The following is a 25,063-nucleotide window of genomic DNA, read 5'->3' as shown; positions in this document are numbered from 1 at the left end:
CTACAAGTTTGCTGACACCAATGTATTGGGTCGGATTTTTTCTTCATAGAATTTACAGTGCAGAAAGAGGCCATTCGGCTCATTGAGTCTGCGCCGACCCTCGTAAAGAACACCCTACTTACGCCCACACCTCCACCCTATCCCCGTAACTCAACCTAACCTTTTTTGGACACCCTATCCCCGTAACCAAACCTAACCTTTTTTTTTGGACACTAAGGGCAATTTAGCATGGCCAATCCACCTAACCTGCACATCTTTGGATTGTTGGAGGAAACCAGAGCACCCAGAAGAAACCTCACGCAGACACAGGGAGAATGTGCAGACTCCGCACAGACAATGGCCCAAGCCGGTAATCGAACCAGGGAGCCTGGAGCTGAGAAGCAACAGTGCTAACTACTGCCCTACCATGCCCATCACGAACAATGATGAGTCAGAGTACAGGAGGGAGGTAGAGAACCTACTGGAATTGTGTATTGACAACAATCTCTCCCTCAATGTCAGCAAAATTAAAGAGCTACTCATTGATTTCAGGAAGCAAAGTATTGTACACACCCCTATCTGCATCAACGGGGCCGAGGTGGAGATGATTGACAGCTACAAATTTCTAGGTGTGCACATCACCAATCTGTGCTGGTCCACCATGTCATGCTACAACCAAGAAAGCACAGCAGCGCCTATAAACTAAGGGAATTTGGCACATTGACTCTTACCAATTTTTACAAATGCACCATAGAAAGCGTCCTATCTGGCTGCATCACAGCCTGGTATGGCAACTGCTCAACCCAAGACCGTAAGAAACTACAGAGTCGTGAACACAGCATAGTCCATCATGCAACCCCACCTCCCAACCATCGACTCCGTCTACACTTCCTGCTGCCTTGGGAAAGCAGGCAGCATAATCAAAGACTCCTTCCCACCCCGGCTATTCACTCTTCCAACTTCTGCCATCGGGCAGGAGATACAAAAGTCAACACGCATGAACAGGTTCAAAAAACAGCTTCTTCCCCGGTGTTACTGGACTCCTGAATGACACTCTTATGGACTGATCTGATCTCTTCACACATCTTCTCTACTGAGTAGTACTGCACTCTGCATGCTTCATCCGATGACTGTGTCTATGTATTTACATTGTGTATTTATGTATGTCCTATCTTTTTTTCATGTATGGAATGATCTTTCTGGACTGTACGCAGAACAAAACTTTTCACTGTACCTCAGTACACGTGATCATAAAACAAATCCCTCTGATCCGCCCTCAGAAAACTCTTTACAGGTTTGTCAAATATGATTTGCTTTTCATAAAACCATATTTACTCTGCCCAACCATATTATAATTTTCTAAGTGTCCTGTTATCATGCCCCTAATAACAAACTCTAGTATATTCAACGAAAGAGAAAATGCTGGAAAATCTCAGCAGGTCTACCAGCATCTGTAGGGAGAGAAAAGAGCTAACGTTTCGAGTCCAATGACTCTGTCAAAGCTAACAGACAAAGTGGGAAATATTTATACTGTGGAGTGAGAATGAAAGATGAGTCATTAGCACAGAAACCCAGGGAAACTGGGTGCTAATGGCCACAGAATTCATGGGGAAAGAGTGCTAATGGCAGTCCCCAGAGAGAACAAAAGATGTGAATGGCCAAACAGCAGAGAAACTAACATCAGAGGGTGAACTGTAGATGTGGGGGGAGGGGAAGGGAGAAGCAGAGGAGACAAGGTAAGGAAAGGTGGATAAGATTGGGGGGGGGGGTTAAATATACATTAAGAAAGACAAGAAATGGTAAAAGACAGTTAAAATGAAATAGGATGAAAACAAATGGGTCGAGGTGGGGTAGAGCTGATCATCTGAAGTTGTTGAATTCGATGTTGAGATCGGAAGGCTGCAGCATGCCTAACTGGAAGATGAGATGTTGTTCCTCCAGTTTGCATTGAGCTTCACCGGAACATTGCAGCAGGCCAAGGACAGACATGTGGGCATGGGAGCAGGGTCTTTTGATGAAATGGCAAGAAACAAGAAGATCAGGGTCCTGAATGCACACAGACCGAAGATGCTCAGCAAAGCGATCACCCAGTCTGTGTTTGGTCTCTCTGATATAGAGGAGACCACATTGGGAGCAGCAAATGCAAAGACCAAATTGAAAGAGGTGCAAGTGAAATGCTGCTTAACCTGGAATGAGTGTTTTGGGCCTGGGATGTTAAACATGGAAGAGGTAAAGGGGCAGGTGTTAAACCTTCTGCGATTGCATGGGAAGGTGCCATGGGTGATGGGAGAGGTATTGGTGATGGTGGAGAAGTGGACTAGATTGTCTCAGAGGGAACGGTCTCTGCTGATTGCTGGCTGTTGGTCAGCATTTTCTCTTTCGTTTCAGATTCCAGCAACCACAGTAATTTGCTTTTATCTAGTATTTTCATCCTACCAATGTCAAATTAACTGGCCTATAGTTCCTTCGTTTCTCCCTCTGTCCTTTTTTGAACAGCAGGGTTACATGTACTACCTTCCAAATCCACTCTGGAATCTAGTGAATTCTGGAAAAGCAAACGTTGTGCTACGGTGCAGCCGCCGCTTTTAAAATCCCAGTGCAGGCCATCAGGTCCAGGGAACTGTTCAGCGTTTGGATCCATTAACGCCTTCGTTACCTGACATTACATCAAACAGGCGCACAATCCTTCACTTTCCACTTTCCTTTCAGTTTCCGAGTGGTGACAGTCCTGTACGGTTTCCGTGGCAAAGATGATTGTTTTTTTTTAAAAACCTACCAAAATCCCGTACTCCTCCAGAAGTGCCTCAACTCTCTTTGCGTTTTCGAAGCGTCCACTGTTATTGAATAAGATTGAGGTGCATGTTGTTGACGATGTGCAGAAGCGTGCCGCTGCAGTGTACAGGACAGTAACACTCCGACGAGAGCGACAAAGACGGAATTCATAATTTCGTGTACACAAATCGATGATCGGAGCTGCAAAGTCCTCGCACCAGTGCCTCACTCGGCATTTGGGGGGGGGGGGGGGAACGCCTCAATCGGGAACTGTTCCGAATGTACTTCTTGCCGGGTCCCTCGGTCTGAAAAGTTTCTTTAAATGTTGTTGCTGAGAATAAACATTGTCCTGACAGACTTCGCTGCACTCAGATCCTCCGCTTCACGGATACTCCCTCTCCTTTTGGTTGGGCTCTGACAGGGAAGGGTGTCCGTCCCCCTCGAGACAACCAGGTTCGGTTTTTTTGCCCCCGACGCTGAAGCCACCTCTCGCGCGCCTTCCAGCAGAAACGGCAGCCTCCGGTCCGCCCCGAAGCCGAGGGACTGGCTCCACCCCATCGGCGCGATCACGTGGCCGCCGAGCTCAGACCGGAAGTCTGGCTGCGGGTTGCCTGCCGGCAACCAATGGTTTGAATGCTCCCTCCGGGGGCGGTTGGATTTAAATTTGAACCTGTTTCCGGCCAGCTCGTTCATAGCGGAGAGGCTCGGCACGATCTGTCTCGGCTTGTGGAACTCTTCAACTCCTGCTGGAACAATGGAGAGGAAAAGGTGCGAATGTTGTTTTCCCTCCCCATAAATTGTCGTGTGTTTGAGGGGGAGAATGTTAGAAAACATCGCCAAATTTTTAATCCTCATGTTCACACTCTCTCTTTCCCCCGCCCCCCCCCCCCCCCCGGATATTTTGAGCGTGGGTTCTGCAATGTTTTGAATGCGTCTCTAGACATATTCCTTGGGATTTGATGTAACTAACTGTCTGCCCATCTGCGCAAATTTTATTCCAGCCAAGTTCTGGCTTCATCGATAGGCCACCTTCTGGATACGAAATTGGTGAAACTCCAGAATATCTGGGATGATGTCGGGATTCAAGAAGACAAGCGGCTTGAGCGGATGGCATCAGCAAAGAAATGTATCGAGGTACTTTTAAAGAAACGTTCAATGGAAATTTTATGTGGAGGAAATGTCCGACGCAGCTGAGTTTAATGATATTTTGGGATGTGTAGGTGACTGTTCTAAATCGGTTATGGGTGTAGGTTTATAATTAATACTGTAATCCCTCTAATTTATTGACCTATTTTCAGGCTTTGTAATTTAAAATAGTTTTTAAGACTGGCATAAACCAACTTTATTCCATTGGTGCTAATGACCTGAGTGCAATTGTCGTGTTATTCTCTGAACCAATTGCCCCTCTCCCTCCCACGGGCACATTCGCAATGTTTTGTGTACCACCAAAAAGCCAACTTACCACTGGAATTGGATGTGTTCTTGTGTCTATGACTAGATCATTGAAATGGTCTAAAACTAGAGTGAGTATTTGGTGATCCATGGCCGCCATATCTGCAGTAGGTGTTTACAGTTTGAGGAACTGTGGCTTAGGAGTTGATGACACTGCATCAGTCATACCACAGTTCTGTGGTTGGAGATGGTCAGGTGTGCTGGTAAGGCAGCAATGGAGGTGCCTCAAGTCCTATAATTATCCATAGATCCCTAGTCCTTGCAGTTTGAGTAGATAAGCAGGGACTATAGGGTGGTGGAGCAACTAAATATGGCACTGTATGTAGAACTATTCAACTAGGGTAAAAAGTCAAAAGGATTTTAGTTGTAGTAGAAGACTATCGTTAGGATAAATATGGCCATCTATTGAAGCATGAATCGTAAGGTCATTGACTGCCTGGTGCTGGAGCTAAGGACATATTCAGGCTGGGGAAGACCCTTTGAGTAGGAGGGGATGGAATCACTTGTCGTGGTGCATGTGAGCATTGAAAGTTGTAGGACTAAGAAATTGAGGTGACTGTCAAAAGGCTAAATTTGGGGATGAGAAATTCATGAAAGGGCTATCTTGTGAGAAAAGACTGAGCAAACTGGGCCTATACTGTGGAGTATTGGTATTGTCACTGGACTAGTAATCCAGAGACCCAGTGGTTCAAATCCCACCATGGCAGATAGTGAAATTTGGACAATAAAAACCTGGAATTAAAAATGTAATGATTACCATGGGCAGCTTGATGGCAGTGGTTAGCACTGCTTCAGCACCAGTGATCCAGGTTCAGTTCTGGCCTTGAATGACTGGAGTTTGCATGTTCTGGTTGTGCCTGTGTAGGTTTCCTCTGTGGTGAGAAACATTGTCCTCAAAATCCCACCTGGTTTGTTCATCTCCTTTCTTTTAGGGAAGGAAACCTATTCCTTTAGGGAAGGAAACCTGCCATCCTTTCTGGCCTAAAGTAACTCAAGATTAAGAGCAGTGGTTGACTCTTAAAATGCCTTCTGAATGGCCTAGCCAGCCTAGGAATTGTTGGACAGTAAATGCTGGCCCTGGCATGAATGAATAAAATGGCAGCACGGTGGCCTAGTGGTTAGCACAACCACCTCACGGCACTGAGGTCCCAGGTTCGATCCCGGCTCTGGGTCACTGTCCGTGTGGAGTTTGCACATTCTCCCCGTGTCTGAGTGGGTTTCGCCCCCACAACCAAAAGATGTGCAGAGTAGGTGGATTGGCCACGCTAAAATTGCCCCTTAATTGGAAAAAATAATTGGCTAATCTAAATTTATTTTTAAAAAATGAATGAATAAAATATTCATTGGTATTTAGAATGCCAATCTTATTGGAAAATAAGAGGGGGATTGGCCAGGTGGATGCTGAGAGAATACTTCCCCCTGTGGGGGAACGAAGAACTAGGAGGGTGTAGTTTTAAAATAAGAATTTCCTTTAAGCCTGGAAGAAGGAATTTCTTCTCTGGTTATTGATGCTTGGAATTCTCTTCCAATGAGCTGTGTGACGGGGTCCTTAATTCAAATTCTACCTTGATCTACAAGAGTTGAGGATTATACAGGTCGGGCAGCAATGTGGAGTTAAATCATGGTTGATTATGGTCTTACTGAAAGGTTGAGCAGACTCTAGGGGCTGAATCCTACTTGTGTTAAAAGCCACTTGCCGACGGGAGATCAGTCCGTAGTTTAGAGATTAAAGATAGTATTGGATTTAATGGGTTGGAGAGGGGGGAGAAATAGTGGAATACTGGTAATGTCACTATTAGTAATTTGGGAGTTGTGGGTTCAAATCCCAACATAGCAGCTGGAAGAATTTAATTTCAATTGATAAATCAAGAATTAAAGTGTTAGTTGGTCACCATTATTATCAACTATTGTAAAAACCCACCTGGTTCACAAATGTCTTTTTTAGAGAAGGAAATCTGTTATCTTTACCTGGTTTGCTCCATGTGACTACAGGCACACAGCAATGTGGTTGACTTTAATGACCCTCTGGCCTAGCAAGCCACTCCTTTTTTTTTTAGGGAAGCTTGGGTGGGCACCAAATGCTGGCCTCGCCAGCAACTCATTGCATGACAGTAAAAGTCTTGGGTGCTTTGGTTGGCTTAGTATAAAGATCAGGGCTTTTAGAAGGATCTAAAGAGTAAATGTTGATCCCTTGGCAGAAATTATAAAGAGAAATGGGGTATCAAGAGATGTTGAGCAAATATTCCCTAACTTGTATTCCAGAAATTGAGGGCCACTTAGAATTTGCCTGAGCTCCATTGTTAATCATGTCTCTGATTTTATCATTTTTCTGGCCAATAACTGATGTTAACAATAGAAACTATAGGAGACAGCCAAATACAGGTCAGGAGAGTATCAAGTGTTGACCAGAACAATGTAAATAACCAAGCAGTGATACTGAACTATAAGGTTATCTAGTGATCATAGAACGTACAGTGCAGAAGGAGGCCATTTGGCCCATCGAGTCTGCACTGACCCACTTAAGCCCTCACTTCCACCCTGTCCCCGTAACCCAATAACCCCATCTAACCTTTTTTAGACACTTGAGGGCAATTTAGCATTGCCAATCCACCTAACCTGCACATCTTTGGACTGTAGGGGGAAACCCACGTAGACACGGAGAGAGCGTGCAGACTCTGCACAGACAGTGACCAGCGGAGAATCGAACCTGATAGTAACTGGTTAACCATTCCAGCTGGCTTGATGATTTATGTTGGAGGTTGGTAGCCAAGAAGAACTTGCTTCAATATCGGAGTATCAATTGATATAACTCAAAAGGGTAGAACGCACATTGGGGAGATGGTGTAGTTTTATTGTCACTGGACTAGTAACCTAGAGACTTTGGGGACCTGGGTTCAAATTCATGGTAGCACAGCGGTTAGAACTGTGGCTTCACAGGTCAGGGTCCCAGGCTTGATTCCCGGCTGGGTCACTGTGCGGAGTCTGCACATTCTCCGTGTCTGTGTGGGTTTCCCCCGGGTGCTCCAGTTTCCTCCCACTAGTCTCGAAGGACGTGCTGTTAGGTAATTTGGACATTCTGAATTCTCCTCTTTCCCCACCACCCCCGTGTACCAAAACGGGTGCCGGAATGTGGCGACTAGGGGCTTTTCACATTGCAATGTAAGCCTACTTGTGGCAATAAAGATTATGTAAGTTCCACCAAATCAGAAAATTCCCTGGAATGAAAAGTTACGGACCATGCAACCACTGTTATAAAAACACATCTGACTTGCTAATGTCCTTTAGTGAAGAAAATCTGCCATCCTTACTGGTCTGGCCTATATGTGGCCAGTGCACTGGTCTGGTCTACATGTGGCCAACGCACTATCATAGACTTTGAGAAACTCTGGAGATAAAATTAAATCCCCAGGACCCGATGGTCAATGCATCACTCTCACTTTAAGGATTGGTTTGGTTATTTAAGATTCCGGAATTTGTTCCAGAAGATTGAAGTTGGCAAACATTACACTGCTATTCAAAAGAAGAAGGTAGAGAAAATGGTGAGCTTAGGCCAGTTAGCCTGACAATGCTGGAATATATTATTGCCTTGTGATTAGGAAAGAAGCACCTTTTATTTGGAAAAGCCAACATAGTTTTATGAAAGTGAAATAGTATTTATTAGGGTTTGTTTTGTGTGTGTAACGTGGGAATCTGAGATGCAGTATAATTTGGTTTCAAGGAAGATGTGTTTTGTGGTGGCATCATGCTGAAGCTGGTGGAAATTACAGAGGATGATCTTTGAATGTGGCGACTAGTGGGGTGGAAAGTGAGCACCAGGGTGACCCTATCATAGTTCTGGAAGGGCGGGAGGAGGAGGAGTGAAGGCAGACGTGTGGGAAATGGGTTGAACCTGGTTGAGTGCCCTGTCAACCACAGGTGGGGAGAATCCTTGGTTAAGGGAAAAACAGATCTGTCAGAAGCATCATTTTGAAGGTGACATCAGAATAGATGCAACAAGGGCAGAGAAACTGGAATAATGGGAGCATATTGAATGTTGGAGCAGGCTGGATTGGACATAGAATCACAGTACAGAAGAGGCCTTTCGGCCCATCAAGCCTGCACCAATAACAATAAAAGCTACTCTAATCTCAACTAATTTCACTTCTCATAATGTTGATGGTTATGAGAGTTGATGTGTTCATCCAAGTACTTTTTTTGAAAACATTTTATCAAGGCATTTATGATTTTATAACAACAATTACAAATGTAAACTTAACTCGGTAAATAACATCTCCTCCCCCAACCAACAACCATACCCAGCCAACATGGCTTACACACACAGTTCCCCAGTCCCCCCCTCCTCCACTCACTGATCACACCTAAACTATATTCCCCATTCCCCTCCACCCCACACATCGTGTCTGCTGACAGTTAATTTTCCCTGAAGAAGTCGATAAACAGTTGTCACCTCTGGATGAACCCTAACATTGATCCTCTCTGGGCGAACTTGATTTTCTCAAGCTTGAGAAACCCAGCCATGTCACTAACCCAAATCCCCTCCGCACTACCACAGAGGCGAAGGCTGAAACGTCAGCCTCTCTCAGCCCCTGGACTCCCGGGTCTTCTGATACTCCAAAAAGTGGCACCTCTGGACACAGCACCACCCTTGTTTTTAATACTGTCGACATGACATCAGCAAATCCCTGCCAGAATCCTCAAAGCTAGGACATGCCCAGAACATGTGGACATGATTTGCGGGCCCTCCCGGACACTGCCCACACCTCTCCTCCACCCCTTCAAAAAACCTGCTCGTCTGGGCCACTGTCATGTGCCGTGAAAGTGCTGACTTTGGCACGGGAAGGATGAAAGATTGTGTCCCGGTGGTGGTTGTGGGGGACCAAACGGGCTTTGTAAAGGGCAGGCAGTTTTCTAGTAATAGGAGGCTGTTAAGTGTGATTTATGAACCTGTCAGGAGCTCGGAAACTGGGGAAAGTGGTGTCCATGGATGTGGAGAAGATATTCGACTGGGTGGAGTGGTGGTAGCTATTTGAGGTCCTGGGAAAATTGTGGGTTTGGGCAGAGTTTGTGGCTTGGTGTGCCTGTTATGTGACACCGAGGGAGAGCATGTGGACCAATGACATGGGTTCATGGAACGTTGAACTACACAGGGGAACAAGGCAGAGGTGCCTGCTGTCGTTGCAGCTGTTTACACTGGCTGTAGAGCCTCTGGCAATGACTCTTGGGAGGTTGGCAGAGTGGCAAGGGATTACAAAGGGATCATCGAGTGTTGCTCTATGCTGACAACGTACTATTGTATGTCTTGGACCCACTGGAGAGGATCATGGGCCTGTTGAGGAAGTTTGGGGCATTTCTCGTGATACAAGTTTAAATGTAGGGGAAAGTGAAGTGTTCCTGGTGAATGAGGTGGGTTGGTGAGTCAACTTAGTCGGGGGGGGGGGGGGGTGCCATTTAAGGTGGCCAAAGACAGATTTAGATACCTGGGGCTTTGGGTAGCGAGGGAATGGGCAATGCTTCATAATTGGAATTAACAAAACTTGGAGGAGGCTAGGAAGAATCTCGAGGTGAGACACTATGCACTTGACTTTTGGTAGGGAGGGTCCAAGTGGTGAAGATGAACCTTCTGTTGAGGTTCTTGTTCATATTCCAAATCCTCCCGATCTTTTTACTGATGGCCTTTTTTTTTTAACTTGACGGTTATTTCAGATTTGTATGGGCAGGGAAGGTGCCACGTGTTATGGGCCAATGTTTAAAAAAACTCAAGTATATTTATATTATGGAGTTCATCTGACCTATAGCTGCTTGTTGAATTTGGCTAGCATGAGCAGAAGAGCCTGTCTTTCTGGTGTTATTCAACAGACCTCTTGGGTGATTTTAATCAAAAAAACAAGCATTATTCTAAGAATTTGGTTAACATTTGTATAAACACAATTTTTATCAATTACAAACATAATAAAACCCACACAGCCACAGTCATCTATATATAACCCTTAATGAATTCTCCCTTAAATGTTCCAATTCAATATCAAAATCCAAGTAAAACCAGAAACCTCTTTTCAAAGGCGTGCAGAGCACACTGCATTCTCACTGGTATAAGACTATTGTTATTAATGCTCTTGTTCCCCATTTCAAACAAATGTGAATTCCTACCAGAAAGAAATTCTGTATAAGTTACCAAGTAGTCTTGAACAGCTTTTAAAATGAAGATAGAGAAAAACACTTCTTTTAACGTGTGCAGTTCAAGCCAGCCCAAACGCAAAATGGTAAAACTCAGAGGCACAGCCCAGCTCCACCCACACAATGACCTCACTGAAGCTGTGATGGGCCAAAAACATTTCTTAAAGGGACACTCGCATGACGCCTCCCACCAGGAACAAAAATAAACCATCAACTTCAAAGATGGTTTCATTTTTCACCTTTTCACTTGCCTATTAGTAACAATTGACAATAAACATTTTTTTTAAACAAAAACAAAACGGGCAAACATTTTCAATAAGTTGGTCCATTTCAGTTCTTTGTCTTCCTGCAACTGGAATCCCTCTTGATTGACAGTCTCCTTGGTCAAGAAGGTCTCTGCAAGGTCCATCCATTTCTTTACCGCATCTGCACCTTGAGGTCAGGTACTTTTGTTCAATCCGATCACAAAGCCTCTTGTAATTCTCCAACAGGAACAGTTAATACAGCCTTCAGGTCTTCAAATGCTTGTTGACACTCTGCTGTCTACTGAAATTTGCTACGCTTCTTCAACCAGTTTGTCAGTGGAGCAACATTCAGCACAAATTCATGCCAAGAAATCGCATTATTTCCCTTCGTGTTGAGGGTGGAAGCTACGCAATAACCTTTGTTTTCACATCCCATGGGACCATTTGTCCATGTTCAATTTTATGGCCAAGGAACGTGACTTGGGCTTTTCCAAATTCACTTGGCTAGGTTTACCACCAAACCTGCCTCCTGAAGTCGATTGAATAACTCCATCACATGCTTCAAAGTTCTTTCCATGTCTGACTAAAAATCACCAGATCGTCTTTGTATTCTGTAGAGTTGGATAATCCTGAAATGACTTGGTTGACTGTTAAAATGTAGCTGGGATGACTTCCGGTGGCGGCAATGCTGAGCTAAGCCGCACGTTCGGCAGCTCCCACTTTTTTGGGATTTTCAGAGCGGTCCAAAAATCGGGTTTACCTCAGAACGGCAAGAGGCATTAAAGGCAAGATGGCGGCGGGCGGGGAAGAAGTGGCGTGGCAGCTGTGGGCGCGGGAGCTGCTTCAGCGCTCCTTCAAGGAGCTCAAAGCCGAGATTTTGGAGCCGTTTAAGGCCTCGCTGGACAAACTGGTGGCGATGCAGACGGCTCAGGCCGGGGAGATTCGGGAGCTGCGGCACAAGGCCTCTGAGAATGAGGATGAGCTTTTGGGCCTGGCAGTGAAAGTGGAGTTGCACGAGGCACTGCACAAGAAATGGCAGACGAGGAGATGGAGAACCGCTCCCGCCGGAAGAATCTACGGATTTTGGGCCTGTTGGAGGGGCTGGAAGGTTCGGATTTGGTGGCCTATGTGGTCCTAATGTTAAACTCGCTGATGGGTGCAGGGTCGTTTCGTGGTTCCCTGGAGCTGGAAGGCGCCCATAGAGTGCTTCAGCGGAAGCCCAGGCCGAACGGAAGCCTCAGGCACGTGGTGAGTTGAGGAAGGGCTATGGCTGATCGGCGTAGAGGGAAGGAGACGGCCCTTCGGGTTTGGTTGGTCACATGGAACGTGAGGGGGCTGAATGGTCTGGTGAAGCGATCCCGGGTCTTGGCTCACTTGAGGGGGCAGGGAGCGGATGTGGCTATGCTCCAGGAGACTCACCTCAGGGTTACGGATCAGGTGAGGCTAAGAAAGAGCTGGGTGGGACAGGTGTTTCACTCTGGGCTTGATGCAAAGAACCTTGGGGTGGCAATGTTGGTGGGTAAGAGCCTGTCGTTCGTCGCGTCCAAAGTGGTGGCGGATAGTGCAGGTCAATATGTGATGGTGAGTGGGAGACTTCAGGGGGAGCGGGTGGTCTTGGTTAATGTTTATGCCCCCAACTGGGATGATGCGGGCTTCATGCGGCGTATGCTGGGCCTGATCCCGGACCTGGAGACAGGGAGATTGATTCTGGGTCGGGACTTTAACACGGTGCTGGATCCGGCTCTGGACCGCTCGAAGTCTAGGACGGGCAGGAGGCCGGCAGTGGCCTCTATGCTGAGGGGGTTCATTGATCAGATGGGAGGGGTGGACCCTTGCAGGTTTTTGAAGCCGGGGGGGTAGGGAGTTCTCCTTTTTTTCTCCCATGTTCATAAGGCGTACTCCTGGATTGACTTTTTTGTGCTTAGCAGGGCGCTGATCCCGAGAGTGGCGGGGGCGGAGTATTCGGCGATGGCCATTTCTGATCATGCTCCACATTTGGTGGAGCTGGGGGAGGGGAAGGATGAACGCCCGCTGTGGAGGTTGGAAGTGGGGCTTTTGGCAGAGGCGGAAGTGTGCGGTCGGATCCGTAGGGGTATCTGGAAACCAATGACAACGGGGAGGTGCAGGTTGGGATGGTTTGGGAAGCGCTAAAGGCAGTAGTTAGAGGGGAGCTGATATCTATTCGGGTGCACAGGGAGAGGGACGAGAGGGAGAGGCTGGTGGAGGAGATGGTCAGGGTGGATAGGAGACACCCCGGAGGAGGTGCTTCTGAGGGAGCGGCACAGTCTCCAAGCGGAGTTTGACATTTTAACCACCCGTAAGGCGGAGGTGCAGTGGAGGAGAGCACAGGGGGCGGTGTATGAGTACGGGGAGAAGGCAAGCCGGATGTTGGCTCACCAGTTCCGGAAGCGGGAGGCAGCTAGAGAAATTGGGTGAGCCACGGATGCGGGTGGGAACTTAGTGTGGGGTGGAAAGGGCATCAGTGGGGTGTTCAGATCCTTTTATGAGGGGCTATATCGGGCTGGACACCCCCCCCCCCCCCCCCCCCCCCCCCCCCCCCCCCCGGAAGCGGGCAGGATGGACCGCTTTTTGGATAAGCTGGAGTTCCCAAGAGTAGGAGACAAGCGGGTGGCGGGTGTGGGGGCCCCTATTGAGTTGGAGGAGTTGGTGGAGGCGCTGGGAAGCATGCAGACAGGGAAAGCGCCGGGGCCTGACGGGTTCCCGGTGGAATTTTATAAGAAATTCTCAGATTTGCTGGGCCTGCTACTGGTGAGGACCCTGAATGAGGCCAGGGAAGGGGGGGGCTTTGCCCCCGACTATGTCCAGGGCAATTATCTCTTTGCTCCTGAAGCGGGACAAGGACCCCATTCAGTGTGGATATTATAGGCCGATCTCACTCCTTAACGTATATGTCAAGTTGTTGGCAAAGGTGCTGTCCAGGACGGTCGAGGATGTGGTCCCGACGGTGATTCATGAGGACCAAACGGGGTTTGTAAGGGAGAGACAATTGAATGCCAGCGTGCGGAGGCTCCTGAATGTTATGATGATGGCACCGGTGGCTGGGGAGTCAGAAATAGTGGCGTCCATGGATGCGGAGAAAGCTTTTGATAGGGTGATAGGGTGGAGTGGAGTTACCAGTGGGAGGTGTTGCGAAGGTTTGGTGAGGGGTTCATTAGCTGGGTGAGGTTGCTGTACAGCTGCCTGGTGGCGAGTGTGGTGACGAATGGGAGGAGGTCAGAGGACTTTCGGCTTTGCAGAGGGGCGAGGCAGGGGTGCCCCTTGTCTCCCCTGCTCTTCGCATTAGCAATTGAGCCCCTGGTCATGGCGCTGAGGGACTCAAAGGGTGCGTGTGCGCCGGCTGAGGGGATGCCAGATGTGCTGAGGATACCTGGTGTTTGGGGACTTGTCGGGATATAAGCTAAATGTGGGGAAAAGCGAGCTGTTAGTCCTGCACCCGGGGCGTCAGGAGAGGGAGATAGGGGAACTCTCGTTCAGGAGGGCTCAGGGGAGCTTTAGGTATCTTGGGGTCCACGTTGGTAGGACCTGGGGGGCTATGCATAGGCTTAACCTTTCGAGGCTAGTGGGGCAAAAGTTCAGGAGGTGGGATGCGCTGCTGGTCTTGTTGGCGGGCAGGGTCCAGTCGGTTAAAATGACGGTGCTCCTGAGGTTTTTGTGTCTTTTCCAGTGCCTCCCCATGTTGATCCCGAATGGCTTTTTTTTTAAGAAGGGTGAATAAGTCGCTGCTGGGGTTTGCACTCACTCGCTCTGTCTCTGGCTCTCTCTGGAAGAGCTAGGGGATGCGATTGAGGATGGGACGTGGTCGGACGCCCTGGAAAGGGTGAATCCGTCCCCCTCTTGCACACTGTTCAGCTGAAGTTGCTGCACAGGGCTCACATGACGGGGGCAAGGATGACCCGGATTATCGGAGGGGACGATAGGTGTGGGAGGTGTTCGGGTGGCCCGGCAAACCACACCCATATGTTTTGGGCATGTCTGGCTCTGGAGGGGTTTTGGAAGGGGGTGGCGGGGATTTTGTCGGAAGTGGTTGGGTCTAGGGTCAGGCCGTGCTGGGGGCTCGCGATCTTTGGGGTAGCTTCGGAGCCGGGAGTGCAGGAGGCGAGATAGGCTGGCATTCTGGCCTTTGCGTCTCTAGTAGCCCGGCGCAGGATTCTGTTACAGTGGAGGGATATGCGGCCCTCGAGTTCGGAGACCTGGGTCAACGACATGTCTGGGTTCATCAAGTTGGAGAGGATGAAATTTGCCCTGAGGGGGTCGGTACAGGGGTTCTTTCGGCGGTGGCAGCCCTTTCTCGATTTCCTGGCGAATGGGTAGAGAGTGGTCGGTCTCTGCAGCAACTGGGGGGGGAGGGTTTGTGGTGGTGGGTTTGTTATGTTATTTTCTTTCTTGTATTGCTATTTGTTGTTGTTTATTTTTGAGGGGGTTTTGTTTTTGTGCAGAAACACACCTTGTTTGTTTTAAATTGCGGGGAGAAAATTTGTTATTATTAAAAAAACTTGAATAAAATTTTTTTTCTTTTTAATGTAGCTGGGACATTTTTCATGCCAAATGGCATAACTTTCAATTGGTATATACCATTTGGAGCCACAAAAGCTGAAATCTCCTTCCCCTTTCTGCATAAAAGTACCTGCCAGTAACCTTAAGGTTATGCACAGGGTACATATGACGTGGGCAAGGAGGAGTGGGTTCGTTCAGGGGGTGGAAGATGAGTGAGAGAAGTGTGGATGGGGACCAGCAAATCACATGTATGTTCTGGGTCTGCGAAAAGTTGGAGAGAATCTGGGGGGGGGGGGGGGGGGCGCGGGGGGCAGGGTGTTTGCGGTGCTGGCAAGGACAGTGGGGGAGGAGGTTCTGCCGGACGCTTTGGTGGCAATATTTGTGATGTCGGAGAAGCTGGAGCTGATGGATGGGAGGAAGGCCAAAGTTGTGGCTGTTGCATCTCTGATTGTCCAGCGCTGAACGTTATTGGAGTGGCGGTCAGCAACGCCACCGGGGATAGTGGCCTGGCTGGGTAATTTGTATGACTTTCTTTAGCTGGAAAAGATCAAATATGAGTTAAGGGGGTTCAGAACAAAAGAGTACAGCACAGGACCAGGCCGTTCGCCCATCCAAGCCTGTGCCGACCATGCTGCCTGTCTAAACTAAAATCTACACTTCTATCCATCCTATTCCTGTATTTGTCAAGATGCCCCTTAAACTTCACTATATTGTCCCTGCCCCACCACCTTCTCCGGCAGCGAGTTCCAGGTACCCACTACCCTCTGTGTAATAAAAAATAAACTTGCCTCGTACAGCTCCTCTAAACCTTGCCCCTCACACTTTTTAAACCTATAGGGTTTCAGTGGATGGTTTTGAGGCAAGGTGGGGGATGTTCGTGACTGTGTTTGAGTAGTTGTTCATCGAGGTGGGGGGGGGGGGGGGGGGGGGGGGGGGTGAAAGAGGAAAATTTGTACAAACTACTTGTTGGCCAGTTTGTTTCCTGAATTGCTTATGTTGTAACTTCTCATTCATTTGGAACACATTTTTTTTAAAAACAAAAATTGTCGTTTTGTTTTATGTAGTCTATTTTGTTTCAGCATCAAAGACTTTCACATCTCGTTATGCCAGGCAGCATATGGCATAGGAAGCTATGGGGAAATTGGCATGCTGAGCTGTTCATCCACTCCAATTCAGCAAGGTTAAAAAAATGGTTTTTGGCTGTATATTAGCATGTAGTTTTCTTGCACAGGGTGTGGCCCTTGCTAGGCCTGCATTACCGTTGCTAATTGTCCAAGAAAAGGTGGCTGCCTTGAAGCAATGCAGTCCATATGGCATAGGTACATTCTCGGTACTGTCAAGATTACCAGGGCTTTAACCCAGTAACAGTAAAGGAAGCGTGCATTCAAAATCAAATGGTGTATAGCTTGGGGAAGTTGCTAGGGTTGGGGATTTTGTGATCTGCTACCCTTCCTCTTCTTAGTGCCAAGGTGAGAAAGGAGAGCTAATATCAAGATGGTGATTGAGGTACCATCAAGAGGGCTGGTTTATTCTGTATGGCCATAACTTAAGATGAACAAAGTTTGACCTATTAGAAATGTTTGAAGTCACAATCCTTTTGTTTGGAAAATCATTCTTTCTATATTTTTATGGTAGGAACTTCTAGATCAAATGATTCATGAAGAGGAGCTTATGAAAAAGCAATTGGAGGCAGCCATTAAGAACTGGAAGGGGAAACTACAGGCCTTGTGTTTTGAGCTGCTTCTAAATCCTTATACGGTAATGTACTTTAGAAAGCTTATAAGCTAATTCATATGATCCTTGGTGAACAGTTTTCTTTGACCAAGAACATTAAAGAACATTTTTGGATGAATGTTGAAACAAATCTATTACTCAAATTGCATGATAGAGCATAGAATTCCTACAGTGCAGAAGGAGGCCATTTGGCCCATTGAGTCGGCACCAACCCTCTGAAAGAGCACCCCACCCAGATTCACTCCCCTGCCCTATCCCCATAACCCCACCTAACCTGCACAGCTTTGGACACGAGGGACAATTTTTTTAGAATGGCCAATCCACTTAACCCACATGTTTGGACTCTGGGAGAACTGGAGCCCCTGGTCCTGAGGCAGCAGTGCTAACCACTGCCACCATACAGCATTTGCCTTGTCCTATATGCTTCATGGGTTCCTGACGCATCAGACTTCCCATCAAATGAGGAAGTAAATCCTTTGCTAAGACAGTTGATGATCCAATTGCCCCCAAGTTTTTGTTTTGGATGGCACTAACCCAACTTTGTGCAGTTTCTAATGTTAAACATTAGACAGTTTGAAGACAGTATTAACTTGTGAGTTCTACTGTTGGAAAAATTAGTTCAATCATCGGTCAATCTCAAGTTGCCATGTTAAATGGTTTCCCTGCATCTTTTAAAGCATTTGCAGTGTGTTTCTCACTACTTCTGTATCATTTTTCCTGTTTCAATGCTTGAGGTACTGGTTTTTGCCATATCACTGAATGTCATAGGCTCTTGTTGACAAGGTTTGGCTAAATTGATATAATTTATATTTAAAAAGCACAATCACGCGCATTCCTCCGTTTCCCATATGCTTTTGCACTAACCTCTGAAAGGTACCAAGAAAATTATCTTACCATGAAGCATTTTGAGAATTAGACTTGTGGTGCTCGCACATTTGGTCAGCCTTCAAAGTATAAAATATTCAATATGATATTGGCATGTTTTGACAAGTCTGTTAATGTGAAAGCATTTGAAAATTTTGATAGACTTGCATTGGCTAAATATCCTTTCCTTCCAGTTGGAGATCAACTTTCTGAAGAAGACCTAATGGAACAGGTGTTCTATTCCTTAATATTCTAGATTACTTGGAAATGTCTTAGCCAGGAGATCTCTATGCTTCAAAATCCCATAATAATATTTGTCACTGATCTTTGAAAATAACCAGTTGCACCTTGAACTGAACATGTTCATTAATTCACAGGCTGAGAGTTCTACTCCCCTTCAATTGGAAAAGGAGCTTAGAGATAGAGTAGAGGCCTTGCTTGAAGAGAAAAATAGCCGCATGGCAGAATGTGAAATACTTTTGAAAGAAGATCAAGCTTTGTGTACTGACCTCTGCAAGACTCCATACTACATTCCTACTGGCAAAGTTCCATCTCTACAAGAATTGGAGGAGCTTAAAAATCATCTGCTAAGTGCAGCCAAAGAAAAGGTATATACAACTTAGGAGCAGGAGTTGGCTAGTTGGTCCTCTCCACCTCCACCATTCAATAAGATCATGGCTGATCTAAATGTAAATCCTATATACCTCGTGTGTGTGTGTTCCAATTAACATTCCATCAGAACCTATGTGGAGATGTTGGCGTTGGACTGGGGTGAGCACAGTAAGACGTCTTGCAACACCAGGTTAAAGCCCACCTGGTTTGTTACAACCTCTAGCTTTCGGAGCACTGCTCCTTCCTCCGGTGAATGAAGGACACCAAAACCGGTGACATACCTCTTCATTCACCTGAGGAAGGAGCATCAGAACAGAAGAAGGGGATGGTGGTTGGAGAACAAAAGACCAAGCTATGATCTGGCAAAAGCAGATTTTAAACTAAGAGTCTTGTGACCTCAGGATATTCCAAACTGCTATGCAGCCAATGAAGTATTCTTAAAAGGCCCTTTTCCACCTGGCCCAGGATCTCTTTCCCCACAGCCCTGGCAGAGGTGAAGGTGAATCAAGCGATGGCGAACATGTGGAAAGTTCAAAAACCTGACCTCCACACAAACCCCTAAAATATTTCCAGTCAGAGCCACAAGGAGACTGTGAGTGAGGTGAGAGGCTGACTAAGACCCCAGGCAAGCAAATAATCAATTTTTTTTGTTCTTGAAAATTTCTTTATTCTGGTTTTTCATCTTTTATACAATACAAAAATAACAAGTCTGTGTAGACCAGCTACAATTTACAAAAGCCAAACATTCCCCAAGACCCTACTGCCTCAACACCCTGTCCTCTTTGTTATTTTGAAATATATTTATTGAATATTGCATCTATACGCTGTACAATAGGTGGACAAGATGGTTCGTATGTACAATTTACATGTTCGCCTTTCATTCCCCCAACCCACCTTTTGTTGTTCGGGCGCCATCTTGGGCCTTTCTGATATAGATGCGTTATAGAAGTTTTTGATTTTTAAATATCAGAGCTCCTGTGCGTTCAGTATCTCTAGCCTTTCCGTCAGCTCGTCCTGGTTTGCAAGTCTGTCCCCATGTAGGTATCCCTAATCGCTAGGGTCCCCTCGTCCTGTCTCTACTTCTAAAAGTGACGTCTAGCATGGCTGGTGGGAATTTGTTGTCACTGCAGATGATGACCATGGTGGACACCTCTGTTAAGCCGAACTGTTGTCTCATCTGGTTCCAAAGTTATAATGTAGCTACCACCACTGTGCTAGATGTGTACTTTGCTGGTGGGGGATGAAAGCACTGTTGTGGCTAGGGCTCAGAGGGTCGTTTCTGTGCAGAAGGACTCCGTTTTCACCCTTTCCTTGCTATGTTCCCTTACCCATCCCCTCCCTCTTTTGGCTGTTGCTGCCTAGTGGTAGTATTGAGGGTTCAGAATCCCCTACCCACACAAATGCCATAATCATTTCATCTATTCCTTGGAAAAAGGCCTTGGGGCTGAAGATCTGTATGGATCCGAACAAGAAAAGAACCTTGGCCGTATATTCATCTTGATCGTCTGCATACCCCCCCCATCAGGGAGAGCGGGAGCATATCCCGTCTGTTGGTCCTTTTTGACTTCCTCCACCAGACTGGTCAGATTCCATTTGTGGATCCATGTCCAGTCATGGGTTATTTGGATCCCCAGGTAGTGGAATTTGTTTTGGGCTAGTTTAAATGGTAGACCCTCCAGCTCCATCCCTCCCCCTTTGGGTTCATCGGGCCTACCTCGCTCTTGCCCAGGTTGAGTTTGCAGTCCAAAAAGGCCCCGAGCTCTTCCAGGAGCTTCATGATTTCCTTCAAGTTGTTCCATGGGACCGAGATGTAGAGAAGCAGGTCATCCACATAGTGAGACTCTGCTCTCTGCCTCCTTCGGATATCCTTCCAGCCTTTTGCGTCTCGCAGAGCAACCGCCAGGAGTTCAATTGCCACGGCAAACAGGAGGGAGGAGGGGAGGGGGGCAGCAGGCATCCCTGCCTGGTGCCCCTGTGCAGCTAGAAGTATTCAGAGCTGGTGCTGTTGGCCCGAACGCTTGCCTTGGGTGCATTGTACAGGAGTTTCACCCATGAGGTGAACCCAATCCTTAACACAAACCACTCCAATACCTCAATAAGACTCTGTTGAAGACCTTTTCTGCGTCCAGGCAGACAATCAACTCTGGTGTTCTCCCAGATGGGGTTAGTATCACATTGTGACAATAATCGTATTAAACGGTCACTTCTGGTAATGGCCATGGAGTGAGTGGTCGCATGCAAAGTGGTTCCCTTATGAAAACTGAAAACAACTTTGTAACCCCATCAAACGGGCACCAAAATTATCCAACCTGCAGATCTAAATCCAGCAGACCATGTCTGAGGGGAAAATGAGAAAGCGCCAGCCACCAAGAAGGCAGACCAGGGATGGGAAACTTCAATCTTGGAGTTTGGAGATGCACGAGGTGGCATGGGAAGGGCCTGAACCCACTGTTGTCTGCGCAGACCCAGGTGCTGATGGACAAGTTCATGGGATTCATCACCGCTGAGCTTCAGAGGAACAGAAAGGAGTCCTCTTGGCAGCCATGGCCTCGGCCTCCATGAGGGAGGCGATGGCCAAAATGGAGCGGTGGCTAGAGGCTCAGGAATTGAAACTAGAGACCTGGCAAAGGCTGTCACAGACCAATGGAGACCCAAGTGACGAGCCTGATCAAGACTCAAAAGGGCCTAAGGGAAAAAATCGACAACCAAGAAAATAGGGTTTGCTGCCAAAATTTGGAATAGTGAGGCTGCCAGAGGGAATGGAGAGGAAAACCCCCACTGAATACGTCTTTGAGATGTTCGGTAAACAGTAAAGAGGGCTTCGCCAAGCCCCGTAGGTGGATCGTGCCCATGGGTCGCTTTGACACCAGCCCAGGGCCGGGAAACCTCCATGGGCGATGATTTTCAAGTCCCACAATTATCAAGAGAGAATGGGTCCTGAGATGGGTGAGTGGGAGGGACATCCCATCCATGTGTATCAGGACACTGGGGTGGACCTGGCCAAACGCTGGGCCAAATTAAATGTGCAAAATCAGCCCTCAACCTGGCAGGGTACACCTTGCTCTTGTAATGGGCCACATTCCAGGCTGCTGACGGACAGGAACAGGGAAAAGCTGCAGATGGAATTCTCCACACAGGTAGGCAGTCCACCAGCTCTGCTAGGCACGAGAGGCCTTCTACGAAAATGGAGCCAAAGCCAGCCGCATGCTGGTGCATCAGCTAAGAAAACTGCTGTGAAAGAGAGCTCAGATTGGGGACAGTAACAGTAGGATGGTAGCAGACCCAAACGAGCTCAATAACGCCTTCACAAATTTTTAACGGGCTATCCTCTGAGCACCCGGAGGTCTGGGGGATGGAACAGTTAGTCGGTTGGCTGGACATACAGGCACTGGGGAAGACAAAAAATAGTCGCTGGAAACACCCCAAGGGCTGGGCGAAATCATGTGGTGTGCATCAACTCCATGCAATCGGGGAAAGCACCAGACTGGATGGATCAAATTCTAAATAAGAGGGTCCGAACCACCTACCACTAAGTGACCGGGATCCTAGTGAAAACCAACAGACTGTTCTGAAAATCAAACATTGTTGTACAAATGTAAATACTATCCAGCGTTGGGAGCCCCAGTCATGACAATGGTAATAAGGAGGGGCCTTGGCTGGCTGTTCAAACCAATGTCGTTGTACGATCCTTTGTGTGAAACCCAGGTTTTTTCTCGTTTTCTTGTTTACTGTTAATTTAAATATCAATAAAAATATTTTCAAAAAAGTACTAAGCTTAAATGGGCAAGGGGGAATCACCAGTTCAGATTGGGTGACTGCGTTTGTGGAACACCTCTGTTCAGTCCTTAATAACCCCAAGCCTTCAGCTGACTAGCCTTTTTAATTCTCTGCCCCACTCTATTTCCTGCATGGTCCCATGAAGCTCAGAACAGTATTGTACCTTTTTCAATTGAGCACTTTTCAGTCTTCTGGCCTTGACATTTTCAACTTGTTTTTTTTATTTGCTTTTGAATGGTTTTTGCCCCCATTTACACCTCTGCACCATCCCTTTGTTAACTTGTCCTATCCACCGGTTTCACATAAATTGAACTATTTATTCTGTCTTGTACAGACTCTTCAGCTTTAGCTAATATCAACTATGCCAACCATTTAGAGTCCAACTTTTTTTAAATCTGTGTTTAAAAGTTAACATTCATATATTGATCTGGGTTGTGCCTCAATCTTAATGAGTGGAGCAACAATAGTAACTCTCATCATAGCTACAGGTTTCGTTACGATACACCAGAATCATTTTTTGATTGCTATCAACAGGAGCATCGTTTAGCTACTTTCCTTGGACTCCGGAATGATATCACAAAGCTCATGACCGAAATTGATCATTTCCCTGATACCACATTTGAAAAGGATGCAGTCCTTGAGGAGGAGAATCTTTTTTTCCTCTCCGATGAAAATATTAAATCACTGGAGGTGCTTCGTCACCAGGTTAGCTCTCCAATACTTTCCCTAGATTTTATATTTGCATACTAAATTTGTATATATACCCAAGATTGTTGACTAAAATGTTCACTTCACATTTTGTAATCTCACTTCATTTTCTTTCAGTTAAAGGTGAAAAAGCAAGAATTATTGGCTACACAAGAGTCTCTTCAAAAGCAGATCTGTTCTCTGTGGCACACTTTACAAATTCCTTTGGAGAAGCAGAACATGTGTGCAACAGGTTCCCTACATCAAGTCAATACAGCGGTTGGTATTGAATCCTGCACCATGCACTTGGTTAATTTTCACCTGTGCATGGATAGTACAGCAGATGTTTGTTTTAGAAATATTTTAATTTAAATTTAAACAATTTTTTACAAAGTTACGAAACCAAACTTAACACATTAAAAAGACACAGTAATTCTCTCTTTCCCTCGCTCCCGCCCCCCATAACAAAGTAAACTAACACCTCCTTCCACCGACTCTTTACCAAACAGCCACCACCTACGGTAAAACCTAAAAATGACCTTCTTGAGTAACAAAAACTTCAGGTCATCCTGCCATGCTGAAGTGCTTGGCAGCAAAGTCAACTTCCAGTAGAGGATCCGCGCGCCCTTACCAAAAGTGAGACAGACTAGAGCATCTGTCCCTGCCCCCGACCGGAGCACCGGTACATCCTAGACCAATGGTTCTCAACCGGGGTCCACATGGACCCTGTGGGTCCATGTAACATTACTGGGGGTCCACACAAATAAAATACCGAATTGGGGGTCCACGGTGATATTTTAGTGGTCCATAGAGCAATTCTATTTCAGAACAAATTAGACTCTCTCTCTCTCGCACTGACAAAGGTCAAAGAGAGATTATAATCTATCTAATTTACCTTGAGGGTTGAAGGAGCTCAGAACCAAAAAGGTGCATTTGCTGTGGCCCTAATTGTCCCACTAATCTCCCTTGGATTAGTTTACCACGCTAATGAAGGAAGGATTAACGGCATTAACTTCTTTAGTAGCAGAAACGATTTCGGTTGAAACTATCAACTCTCAGGAGCTATAAATATCGACATGACCCAAGCAGGTCACTTCAGTTCTGTGCAAAACTCCGTCACAACAAGATAAGAGATATTAAAAGTATTGGTTCATAAATATTTGGTGCAAATTTATCTTTTTTTTATTTGTCGCGACGCATTGATGAAATGGCGGAGGATGTAGGAAAACAATTAATAGCTAATTTGCAAGTAAAACAGTTTGCCCTCCAACTTGATGAATCTACCTTAAGAGATAATGAAGTCATTCTATTAGCATATGTGAGATTTATAGATTATCAAGGACCCAGAGAGGAAATGCTCTTTGCCAGAAGTCTTAGGAGAGACACAAAAGGTGAAACAATTTTTAATGAAGTTGTTACTTATTTCAAGGAAAGCAATATTCCACTCAAAAATGTAATTGCATGTGCTACTGATGGTGCACCATCCATGACTGGCAAATACAAAGGTTTTATTACACTCTTGAAAAAGGCTGTCCCCGAAGTATTTTGCATACACTGTGATACACCGTCAACACTTAGTTGCAAAGCAATTGGGCGGACGTCTGCATGATGCCCTTAGTGTTGTGATAAAAGTGGTTAACCATATTAAATCAAATTCTCTTCGAGATCGCCTCTTTCGTGAATTCTGCAGAGAAAATGGAGAAGAGTTTGAACGCCTTGTAGTGCATACTGAGGTGAGGTGGTTATCAAAGGGGAATTGTCTTCATCGTTTTACTGAACTTTGGGACTCTATTGTCTTATTTCTGGCTAACACCCAGCTTGGAGAACAACTGCTTGCAGCTAAATGTGATGTATTTTACTTATCTGATATATTTGAAAAAATCAATTTACTTAATAAACAGCTCCAAGGAAAACATTCTGATCTCATATCCAGTAAAGGTGCTATTACTGCTTTTCTGAGAAAACTGCCGCTGTACAAAATTAATATCAGACGTCGTGCATTTGAACAGTTTTCTTGTTTGACCTCTATTAGCAGCGATTTGCACGATGATGACCTTGCATTGTATGCTGAATATTTGGAAAATTTGCATGAAAATATGCAAGCTTGGTTTAGTGACCTACACATGATGGATATACCAACTTGGGTGGCAATTCCTTTTGAAGTTAATGCTGCCGATATAGACATTTCTTTACAGGAGACCCTCATTGAATTACAAAGTGATGAAATATTGCACGCAAAATTCAAAGATGGG

General features: G+C 46.2%; 2 protein-coding genes across 4 annotated transcripts in view; one reads left to right on the top strand and one right to left on the bottom strand.

The window, feature by feature from the left end:
• idua (alpha-L-iduronidase) overlaps positions 1 to 3,306 on the bottom strand; it is a 328,554-nt gene extending 325,248 nt beyond the window's left edge. Inside the window, exon 1 of one of the 2 annotated variants that reach the window (XM_038792331.1) lies at positions 2,756 to 3,306. In XM_038792331.1, coding sequence (XP_038648259.1) covers positions 2,756 to 2,922 — 167 coding nt within the window. In that variant the 5' untranslated portion in view covers positions 2,923 to 3,306. Of the gene's footprint in view, positions 1 to 2,493; positions 2,732 to 2,755 lie in introns of those variants that run through there. The other variant, XM_038792332.1, reaches the window with a different exon arrangement.
• A 50-nt stretch (positions 3,307 to 3,356) lies between these two features.
• The window catches only part of zgc:86764 (uncharacterized protein LOC797431 homolog), a 51,674-nt gene continuing 29,967 nt past the window's right edge, over positions 3,357 to 25,063 (top strand). Inside the window, exons 1-6 of one of the 2 annotated variants that reach the window (XM_038792333.1) lie at positions 3,357 to 3,519; positions 3,753 to 3,885; positions 16,773 to 16,895; positions 18,113 to 18,343; positions 22,659 to 22,829; positions 22,950 to 23,090. In XM_038792333.1, coding sequence (XP_038648261.1) covers positions 3,506 to 3,519; positions 3,753 to 3,885; positions 16,773 to 16,895; positions 18,113 to 18,343; positions 22,659 to 22,829; positions 22,950 to 23,090 — 813 coding nt within the window. In that variant the 5' untranslated portion in view covers positions 3,357 to 3,505. The remainder of the gene's footprint in view (positions 3,520 to 3,752; positions 3,886 to 16,772; positions 16,896 to 18,112; positions 18,344 to 22,658; positions 22,830 to 22,949; positions 23,091 to 25,063) is intronic. The other variant, XM_038792334.1, reaches the window with a different exon arrangement.

The sequence above is a fragment of the Scyliorhinus canicula genome, chromosome 3 (genome assembly GCF_902713615.1).
Source record: "Scyliorhinus canicula chromosome 3, sScyCan1.1, whole genome shotgun sequence".
In the NCBI taxonomy this organism is placed as follows: Eukaryota; Metazoa; Chordata; class Chondrichthyes; order Carcharhiniformes; family Scyliorhinidae; genus Scyliorhinus; species Scyliorhinus canicula.
Note: the sequence above shows the minus strand (reverse complement) of the source record. Positions and strands in the feature narration are given on the sequence as shown.